At 34.3% G+C, this 11,423-nt stretch overlaps 1 protein-coding gene across 2 annotated transcripts; it reads left to right on the plus strand.

Moving 5' to 3' along the window:
- Positions 1-240: 240 nt before the first annotated feature.
- On the plus strand, positions 241-11,406 carry LOC117118778 (SET and MYND domain-containing protein 4-like). Of its 2 annotated transcripts, none has more exons than XM_033263480.1 (17): positions 241-373; positions 1,379-1,531; positions 1,884-1,985; positions 2,833-2,956; positions 3,289-3,348; positions 3,947-3,995; positions 4,392-4,521; positions 5,113-5,237; positions 5,434-5,539; positions 5,718-5,939; positions 6,089-6,417; positions 6,728-6,801; positions 7,013-7,260; positions 7,748-7,814; positions 8,227-8,340; positions 8,780-8,903; positions 11,252-11,406. In XM_033263480.1, exons 2-17 carry the CDS (start codon positions 1,403-1,405, stop codon positions 11,382-11,384), a joined length of 2,136 nt encoding a protein of 711 aa, XP_033119371.1. In that variant the 5' UTR covers positions 241-373; positions 1,379-1,402; the 3' UTR covers positions 11,385-11,406. The 2 variants fall into 2 exon arrangements, with proteins under 2 accessions (XP_033119371.1, XP_033119372.1); XM_033263481.1 differs by having other exon boundaries at positions 7,013-7,041.
- Positions 11,407-11,423: the final 17 nt, after the last annotated feature.

Raw genomic sequence — 11,423 nt, forward strand, 5'->3', positions numbered from 1 at the left:
AACTACTGTATACAGATAAAAATATAGTTACAGCGAAGATTATTACACCATTTTTTTCTTTTCCAAACATGTTGGCAGCACCCATCATTTCTTTAGGACAGAACGAGCAAACTCAATAGTAAAATCAACTTTCGTAATAGTAGTCATAACCGTCTGTCTACATAAACGCATTAACGCATTCGATCCAGTGTTAACGCTTGTTAATGCGCTATCGCTTGAACGCATTTTATTTTTTGTAAACAAAAAGCACATGGTGTGGCAGAGTTTCGTACACTTTGAGATTGTTTTTCTGTACCATCGTAATACTGTAAACGTAAAATATTTGCCATTCTGAAACCAAGAACATTGTGTATTGAGGCAATGAGTAAACAAGGCAAGAAATCAATTGATTAAAGTTAATATTAATATTATGAATATGTTGTAGGCTAGTAGGCCAGAGAGGTGGCTAAACACACACAGCCTAGGCATATGGCTGGGCTATTATGCACTAGAAACTTCTACATACACTACCTAGTACAGAGGCCTAGGCCTACAAAGGTTTTCCCAATGCCGTTTGATCATTGATACTTTTATTGGCCTTTGTCGCTTTTTATACAGCTCTGGGTCAATTTTACCTGTGTTTGAAAGTGCATATCCTGTTCCCTTGCCAAACCAAATTACAATTTACAATTGTCAGCTGTGTTTTTCTACGAAAACAATCATTTGCCACATAAATGCATGTCGGTTGATATAAACATTAATTTTTTTTTTTTTTTAATTTTTAATTTTATCTCCATACCAACTAAACTCTCAAAACGGCCTCCAAGTAGAAGTGACATCAAATATTATTACTGGTGTAACATGCACAAAAAATATGAAATGAAATAAATATCATTACTATGATGATTGAACAACTTTATTGTTTCATTAGGTTATATTTTGGTTTTATTTAAAAGGAAATTCAAATCAGGTATGGACAGATCTTTTTTTTTTGTTTTTTTGGTGTAAACACCAAAGATAACCCACAAAAGTGTGAAAATTATTTATTCCCAGTGGTCCTTCTGTGTGATTGGGCAGTACACCGGTGGACAATCCCCTTTTTTCCAAATAGTGTACTGCATTCTTTAACATGCACACGGGCCATAATGCACACAGGACCAACCGCTTAAACATCTCATCCGAAAGATGGTGCACTATCGTAACTTGCATTTCAGCCCTCCAGCTGAAACACAAGGAGAGCAGCGATGGGCATTGAACTGAGGACCTTGAGATCTCCACGGTTCAGTGCACAAACAGTGGCTGCCACCAGTTTAGCTAAGCTGCAAATATATTTGTTATGATTAGATTACTGGAATATTATACTACTGTACAATTTTCATTATTTGTTATTAACATTCAGGTTCACTGTAGTGTATAAGTCAACATGGCAAGTAAAGCCACACAAGATATATGTGATAAAAAAAGTAAAGAAGCAGCTAAAAGGTTGAGACTGAAAGGAAATGCTTACTATCAGAAGAGACAACTCAACCAGGCTTTGAGTGAATATAATCAGGTAAAATTATGATGAATGGTTTGTGATGTATAAAACTGGACACTTTAAATATATATTGTCTTTGTTAGGCTAATATTCTTGAACAATCGTTAGTTGAAAAATTTCAAAAGAACATTTTCTTCACCAAATTACAGATTTATGAATAATAGCATTTCTATTTTCATATTCCATATTTTATTTATATATATATGTAAATTGTTACCTTATAATTGAAAATAAGAGTAAGAAAATATTTTCTTACAGTAATACTCTTCTTTAGAATACTATCTGCATAGAACCCTTTAATAATTAGAAATTGAGGATTTTTGTATTTTTTTATAGTTTTGTGCAAATTTGAATTTCATTTCCACAGGGAATCCTGTTGGCACCTCATGATGATGCTGATGGTTCTGAAGAGCTGGCTCTGGCCTTTGCGAATCGTTCAGCCGTATTTTACCAAACCAGTGATTGGAAGGTACAGTATAGTAAATCTCTTGCTCTCCATTTTTATTACAGTCTTTCTCCCTGTGTTATGGAGGTTGGTGCTAGGCTATTTATAAATCCAATTAAATCCAATGACTATTAGGGTAATAATTATTTGTGCCTCAGAATATAACTATGTCAATACTAGCTTCCATTTCACATCCGTCCATCTAAGTCCTTTATGCAATCTGATTCACTTCTTAAAACTTGCTTGTTTCAATAGATTGTTGGTTGTGTGTATCAATACTTGTTACATAACTAGATAATGTATTATGATGATAATGGTGATGATGATGTTGATGATGTTTTTGATGGTGACAGTTATGATGTTGATGGAGGTCACAATGATGATGGTGGTGACCAGGAGCGGCTCTAGGAATTCCCTGACAAGGGGCCCAAGCTCCCCGACAAGAAGTCCATACCCCCATCAGGGAAGCCTAGAATCCTCCCCCCACCCACCCCATCAGGGAAAAAATTGTGTTGATTATGGCATTCTTTATTTAAAAAGGATAATTTGATAGAAAACAGTTTTTAATCCCTAAAATTTGACAGGTAAGTAAGGCATACCTAAATTGTACTTTTGGCAGTCGAAATTTCATTTTTCCCGACTACCTTGCCGGAAAAAAAATCCCCAAGGGGGGGTCCTTTGCTCTCCTAGAGCCCCCGCGAGCACCGCCTCTGGTGGGGACGAAGATGATGATGGTGGTTGTGGTAAAGATGATGATATTGATGATATATGTGGTGATGTTAATAATGATGAAAGAGGCCATTGTTGACATATAAATCACCTTTGTGTTTACTACTATAATGTTGGGCTACATACTGATGATCGTATCTAGGGTTGCTTGCGAGATATACAGCAAGCAATGAATCACCAATATCCTGCTCATAACCAATACAAATTACATAGAAGGAAAACGCAATGCTTGATTCAGCTACAAAGATTTCAAGAAGCCGCTGAGGGTGAGTTATAAAATTACAGGTTTTAGTATGTCAATCTTCATTAATTTAAGCAATACCCAGTCAACGTAGAGAAAGCCTTCCTATGATCCTAAAATACAGTATTATATTATGCAGAACACTGACCTGATTAACATTTTAAATAGATGATACAGCCCTTAGTTTGGTTTATGCTTAAGTTTCATGCTCAGTAAATGTGATTTCAGAGAGTCAGTATGAGATGCCAATTAGATTGATGATGTCAAATACTAGTAATTGAGACTGTTGCTTTGCTGCAAGTTACAATACACTTTTATTTGCAGTTAATGATCCCGGTTTTTTATTTAATCTTGTAGCGCTTCAAGTTGCAAAATCTGAGGTAGAAAATAATACAAATTTACTACAAGAAGAAAAAGGTACTGTAAATGCTATACAGTAATTCATCATCTAACTCTGATGTGATGCAGATATCCATTTTAAATACCCATTTAAATTATCCAGATACTATGAAAGGAGCCCTTGAATATTATTTAATGCAAGTTGCCATTATAGAGAACCTCTCATCTACTGTATCTATAATGGCAGATCATAGGTATTTGGTTAGTGTACATGGATGAAACATTTTGATTTCCATCAAAGCTTTATTACACTTTTTTTTAAAGCTACAGTATATATTCAGGCCCTGGAATTGGAAAGAATGCATCTTCACACACCAAGCTACATCTCAACCACATGACTGAAACTATGGTTTTTAAACATTAGACCGACCAGCCCTCCTTAAACTAACGTTAGAATACTGCACTTTCGGTGGTAAAGAACAAATAAAACCTCATAAAAAAGGCAACTAATCCATTTACCTATAATTGAATCCAAGGACACCAGTGTTAAACACTCAGTACTTATCCTTGATAATGTGTTAATCCAATTAATATAGTGAGATAACGTAACGTTAGTTTATCGAGGGCGGGTTGAGCTAATGATGTACTGACATGATATACTTTTTATATTCCTCAGATAATGTAGATAAGGAACTTCAGAAGTTATTTGGAAAGTTGAATCTAAAGTAGGTTTTTATATTATGTTCCATCTCACTATCACCTTTACTTGTCCTGTCTGTGCAAGTAGTCTCATGAATCTCAGCATTTTCTCTACATCCATCTTTGAAGTTCCAAGAATTGATTTCACTGTATATTGTCTGCAATTTTGCAATAGACATAGGCTACTGAAATGTACATGCTTGGTATAATGATTAAGAATATAATTTCAAATAAATAATTGAAGGTTCAGAAACAGCAGAGATTCATGCAAAATGAAACTGTGTTAATTAACTCGTAACATAAATTAAGTCAGCATTGCTGTTTAAAGTACCACCAAGCCAAATAAAGAAAAAGACGAATGGTTCCTCAAATACATTTTGAAAACATTAAAGAATTAATACAAAATATTGTGTTCTTAACAGACAAAAAGTAGCTGTAGAGAGCGAATGTCGTACGCAGGATAAATATGACTTTGTTGAGTCTAATAAGATATACTCTGCGTCAAGTGATGTCGCCCTCAAGTACAGTACAAGCAAAGGTAGACATCTTGTAGTAAGTGAAGTTGAAAACATTTCTAATAATATATGACACAAAAGAATGACGGTGAAGGTGATAGTAATGATGATAGTACAGTAGCTGTTGTTTATGGTGATCAATGTTAATATATTTACCTTGTATCTATTTTATGCTTAAGGCGACATTTTTTATACCTTGTTTCGCGAACCTGCTGCCCTCCAATATTGATGATTTTGGATAAAAATATAATTTTATTTTTGGCCAATTAGCACACCGCGCCGCCACGAAAAACTGGAAATTTCTTTAAAAAATAAAAGTTTTTCTTTATTGTTATTACACCCGCTACTGCCTTGAAGTCTCCAAAAATGAGATATGTATATTTCTTCCAAATTATATAAATTCAAAGCATTTAACCATCCTATTACTACACTGTTTACATTCAACAATGAAATATTATTTTTATTTTCTCCTCTATCTGGATTTTTTTGGAAAACTGTTTGCTAAATAAGAAAAATAAATTTTAGCACAATGACCGTTTGATGATGTTATACTATCATATCATTTTTCTCTTACAGTTGTTCCTAACAAATTCACTATTTGTCTTTAATATATTTTTCTACTCACTAGGTTGAGATGCAGATCCCAGCAGGTAGTACTGTCATCAAAGAGAAGCCATTTGCAGGTGTTCTGCTACCTAGTTGTCACATGACCCACTGTCACCAATGCTTTGCTGAAACAAAAGCTCCAATCCCGTAAAAACATTATTCTTTTCAAGAAATTTGACAAAACAGTAATTTGAAAGCTATATGTTAGGTTATCTTCTTATCCATTATTTAATTTGTGTATTGTAATATAATATAAATATTAAGTAACATTTATATAGTATATAATATGTATATACATATTTTACATGCTATTTATGTATTATGAGTATTTCATTTTCATCAGGTGTCCATTATGTACTAAGGTCAGATATTGCAGTGATATATGTCAACAGAGGGCAATGACCTCATACCATTGGGCTGAGTGTCCCTATTGGAACTTGCTTCAACATGTAAGTACATAAATTCAGGAAACACTATATAGTATATCATTAAATCATTATCAACTTCCAATGAGATTGAAATCAAAGGAATTCAGACAAATTTCTTATTTTTTTCCTTTGTAAATATCTGTAAACCTATTGGCATTATACAGTACTTCAACTTAAGATTCTTTTGTTTTATTTGCAGGTAGGAACATTTGCACATTTAAGTTTCAGAATCCTTCTAGTTGCTGGGCTCGAGAATATTAAAGAACAGTTGAAAAATGATAGCGATCTCTCCAGAGAGACTAGCAACTTAATTCCTGGGTGCTCAAGTGATAATCATTACCTGAGCAACTACAAAGCCGTATGGAATCTAATGACCAATGCAGATATGCATTCACCAGAAATTCTTAAAAAATTTCAGAAGGTATAATAAATATAGATGATTTAATAGTTAAAAAACGAATTTATAACTAGTTAAGTTTTGACCTACAATTTATCTAATATGGCAGTGTGGCACTCACATTACTATCAATGCCAGTTCACTAACTTTATTTTATTCTCTTTCACCTTCAGCTTTCCACTGAAATTATAGAAAATACAATTGATCACCTGATGAGCTCCGAAACATGGATATCACACAATTCCACATCAATAAAGATGTTAGACCAATCACATGATCAAGAAAGACAGTACCTGATTGGTCAACTTGGGAAGGCTCTGTATCGTCATCTTTTGCAATTACATTGCAATGCGCATGCCGTTACATCTGTTGATCCATCAGACAGTGGAGGTGCAGTTGTGGGACGCAGTGTTGTAGATGTTGAGCAGAAGAGGATAGCAACAGCAGTGTTCCCAACAATATCTTTGTTAAATCATTCTTGTAATCCTAATGTAATTGTAAGGTATGTGTACTCAATGGGGTTATATGATAGATTCAGGTTTTTCTTATTGTTTTACAGAGTTGACGACTGTGCTGAATACCTTTACTTTATACCTTTATATCCAAAGGTAAAGGTATTCAACTTATCTTTACATTTTATTTTTATATTTAAAGTTTTTTCCTCCATCAGGTTTATTATTATTTGTATTTATTGATAAAGGTATTATTGTTCAATTAAATCCAGGTATGTATTTACAAAACAGGCAGTTATTATCACCAATGTCATTATTGCTGTTGTAATATCTTAATTATAATTTATTGTATGTGTTTAGTTTTAAGGATGATGAAATAATTGTGAGGACAACCAGAACAATAGGAACAGAAGAGGAACTTCTTCATTGTTATGGTAAGTATTGTATAATGATAACCAATTTCTAAATTTCGAATATTAATTTTAAAGAACTACTCAGAACAATTCAGTCTCATCAAGGATTTTGGTAATATAATAAGAATATTTGTGTGTTTTCTTAATATAATTCCCTGAGCACAAATATATTTAATTGTCTTGATCGCAGTCAGTAAACATGTATTATCATCTTTCTGACTTTCCATCTTAGGCCCTCATTACAAACACATGGAAAAGAAGGTGAGACAAGAAGCATTGATGAACCAATATAATTTTAAATGTAGTTGCATTGCATGTATGAATGAAGGAGATATGATGAGCAATGATGAAGGCAACATCTTTGAAGCCTATCGGTGTGTTAAGTGCTCCCAGCCTGTTTTTGACAAAGGTGGAGGTGATGTTGCATCATGCTCAGGTGAAACCTGCCAAGAAAAACTGAATTTGAAAAAAGCAAAAAAGGTAGAGTACAGTATCGAATACGTTAATGCCTAAAAATATTTTGGTTAAGACATACTAGAATATCGGAGGAAAATGAAAACAACTGAAGTATTATTAATACTATTTAACAAGATTGGAACTGGCAGTGATCGATACAGTGGTTAATGTTTGAACCTTCAATCATGACTTTTAGATCACAATATTTAGGGGAACAGTGGTCAATGCTTATCTAATTCACCCTTCCGCTTCCCTCCCACCACTGTCTTAGGGACCAGAGCATTCCGATTCTATCCACCAGGGTAAAGTGCATTGTGACATAAACAGAAAAAGGGCACTATATAAATGACCATTAAATAAATACATTAGAATGGCAAACAGAAATGCTGTGATAATGTGATATTTCAACTTATATGTGAAGTGAGTGCGATCATGGTGCACATTCCCACCCCCAATCACTCCCAAATTAGACAATAGTATTTGTAAATTCACCTGTTTTCCAAATTTTTAGAATCAACTCGAGTCTGTATCTTTGTTTTCCATGGCAACTAAACTGTTGGAAGAGAGTAAAATTCAAGGTGAGGGTCAAGAAGAGGTCATTTTATTGTAAATCAAACATGTTATGTTGTTATTGATTTGAATTACAGCATTGTTATATCTTGCATATGGTCTAATCTTATAGATTTTTAAACATATTTTGATGTTATTTATAATCTCTAAGGCATTACTTTTATTACTAAACAAAATGTAGACAAGAATATAAAATTACCTGTATTGATCACAGTATTGGTACCTAATACTCTTTTCACATGGACACTATTTTGCAAATTGAAACAACTAAAAAACAAGTAGTTACCAGCGGGTCGTCAATTACCCATGTAACTTTCCATCTTGGAAGAAAACACTCCCTTTTTAGATGTCGCAACTCATTCACTGCATATGTAGTGTATAGAGATCCAATCATCATGTTCTATTTAATTTATCTTTCAGACAGCTTGGAAGTACTGATGCAATGTTGTAATATGCAATCCAGGATACTGTATAAGTATAACAGAAGTTTATCAGAAACACAAGATTGCTTAGCAAGATGTTATGCCATGTTAGGTACAAAAACCTAGAGGGTGGATTGCTGAAAGCTGCCTATTGATGGGTTAATCGCAAAACCAGCTAATAATCATTGGTCTATAATCATAGAACCTGATTGCTATACCATTTCGCCAGCTTAAAATGGACCTTTCTGCAAAGCGCCTCACCACCCCCACCCCCCACCACCAACCGTTCTTAAAATCCCACAAAAATATAGCATAAACGTATGTATTTGTGGGACATGTGTGATTGTGCGACAAGCGCATATTTTTAGCGTTCTGATTGGTCAGTTGTTTGATTGACAACATGACCTCTGCATTAAATTGGGATATTGCTGTGGGACTGGTGTCCAATAATTTGACCCTGAGAATGGAAGGAAGCATTTTAACCACCAAGCCACCTAGACCTACATCAACATTCACATATTCATTTTTAATATCCTGTTTTGTTTCATTAGGTGATTTTGGTTCAGCCAGTAAATATCTTCAGCAAAGCATATCAACTGTTGAGAAAAGGTTTGGATCTGATAGCATTGAGTTTGCCAATGAACTACACAAATTAGCTCAAGTACAATTTAATATGTAAGTATGAATGTAATAGTTTTAATCATGATTACTTACAAAAATAATTAAAAAAATAAAAATAAACTAGATTTGAACTCGTCACTGAGGACGAGTTTGGTGATCCGCCGTACTTTGACCCTCACGAAGCACGCGCAGTGCTGATCGAAAATTTTTATATGCTAAAACATGCTCTATTTAGTTTTTAAAAAGAGAAATTTTGAGCATTTTAATGACTTACGAATGCGTACACATACGTCTTAACGTCCGTGCGCACGGTAATGATATTAATAGTGTCACAAACCCAAAATATGTAACCGAAACGTAATTTCCAGCTTCAGTACGTGCCGTGGGTGTGAAAATGAGCGTACGGCGCGTAAATTATGGAAAGTTTTGGAATACTGAAAATGACCTGAAACGTGCTTTAAATTATCTGAAAAGTGATATTAACAATTTAAAAATTTTAACGCACAAGTACCTTATACAACGTGCCCGAGGACGGTAATGGCACATGAATTTAAACCTTGTCAAGTTCAATTTAAAACCCCCTGTTGGTTGGTAATGCCACACAATTTTTCCCTTTACAGTATACGAACAATCGGTCTGATAGCGTCGAAATACAGTCTGCCGCCCTCTATTTTAAAATTGTTTACATCTTTTAAGAAAGATGAGAAGGCTAAAAAAAAACATCCTTTTTTACCATGATGACGTCATCAAAATGAAAAATAAAGGGACACTTCTGAAAGAGAATTGTCTCAGCTATAACATACTCACAGGTGGAAGACCGATCAAGAATAAATAAGTTGAAAAATAATGACATCATAAATAAAATTTCAGTTTAAAAAAAAAAATTAAATAGCAATATGATGACGTCACAATGTCCGATCAGCCATAATGATCTATAAAATCATATCTACAATTCATGTGCTTTCAGAATATTTAATAAAAATTAGAGGTTACCTTTCATCCTAAGGAGCTATAACTGATTATAAGTAGGCATAATTTTAAGTATACATAATTGTTGACGCACGCGTACACGCACGTTAAGTCGCGCGAACGGAAAATTAAGGTACCAGACATTCAACCTTGACCTGAAGATTATGCTCACTTAATATGATTCAGAAATGACGAATGGTTAAGATGATATGGGCTCATCAACGTTTTGAGGAAAGTAAGATGTGGGGGGTCAGAAAAAAACAATTTTTTTTACCATGATGACGTCATCAAAATGTAAAAAGAAGTCAAACATATGAAAGAGAATTATCTCAGCTATAACATACTCAAAGTTTGAAGACGATCGATCCAGGATAAGCAAGATACGCTCAAATGCGTATTTTCAAAAATGACGTCATAGCTATAATTCACTTTCTTTGAATTCAGACGCCAGTATGACGACGTCACAATGTCCGATCAGCCATTATGATCTATAAAATCATATTTACAACTTATGTGCTTTCAGAATATGTAATAAAAATTGGGGGCCACCTTTCATCCTAAGGAGCTATAACTGATTAAAAATAGGCCTGATTTTAGCATATTTTCACTGTATATCGGCACAAATCCGCGCAGATACCTATATTTGATGCGCACGTATTGCCATTGGCCATAAGATGACCAAAAAGAATGGAAATTTGTGAAAACAATGTCAGGAACCCAAACGTCTAGCTTCTGTACGTGCTGCGCGCGTAAAAATGCACGCGCGTAGTGGAAAATTTTTAAAAATTTTGAAATGCTCAAAATCGCCTGAAACGTGCTCTAATTTAGTCAAAAAGTGATTTTGAGCATTTTAAAAATTTGACGTACGCGCGCGTAATGAAGCGCACGCGTAAAATTAAGGTACAGTACATTCAACATTAACCCGAAGTTAATGCTCACTTAATACGATTTCGAAATGGCAATTGGTTAGGCTGATATGATCGATAATGTAAAAACACAAAATTGCGCGTAGATGACATCACGCATGACTGAGCGCGTTGAAAAGCGTACCATGACTATTCCAGACCAAGCCAAATGTTCGTTGACAGCGATTGTGCGTAACTCGTGGCATTTTTTGAGATATCATGCGAACAGAAAAGGGGAGAAAGAAAGAAGAATAAGAAAAAAAGAAGAGAGTACAATAACAAGAGATGATCCGCTCGAGAAGCGGATCACCAAATAATACGGGGTGTTGTAAGCAGAATATGTTTTACAATCCCGGGAATAAACTAAATTGGCACCACAGTTGTGCACACTGTAAATTCTGACAGTGAATCAACAGGCTACACACAATACATCACACCAACCACAGCATAAGGAGTACAGGATGTTGAAATTTACAACAGGCATAAAAAGATTGGTCAGTACAGTATTAAACATTTTGTTCTTTTCAGGCAAGATGTTGAAGGAGCAATAATCACAATCAACAAATGTTTACCTCTCCTCACTTGTTACTATGGCAACTCTCATGATACAGTGAAGGAATTAATACAAATGAAAGAAGTTTTAAAATGTTACAAAAAATAATGGAATAAACAGTTTTAGAAAATAATTTTTCAAAAGAAT

This window comes from Anneissia japonica, unplaced genomic scaffold (genome assembly GCF_011630105.1).
Source record: "Anneissia japonica isolate Jap-2015-1 unplaced genomic scaffold, ASM1163010v1 scaffold2069_len581484_cov189, whole genome shotgun sequence".
In the NCBI taxonomy this organism is placed as follows: domain Eukaryota; kingdom Metazoa; phylum Echinodermata; class Crinoidea; order Comatulida; family Comatulidae; genus Anneissia; species Anneissia japonica.

Bases quoted from the DNA above. Each gene is read 5' to 3' on its own strand.
- LOC117118778 (XM_033263480.1), top strand. From the start codon at position 1,403: ATGGCAAGTAAAGCCACACAAGATATATGTGATAAAAAAAGTAAAGAA. The intron at 3,996-4,391 runs GTAGGTTTTTAT...TGTTCTTAACAG, and splicing joins TTTGGAAAGTTGAATCTAAA to ACAAAAAGTAGCTGTAGAGA. The intron at 5,540-5,717 runs GTAAGTACATAA...TTTTATTTGCAG, and splicing joins ATTGGAACTTGCTTCAACAT to GTAGGAACATTTGCACATTT.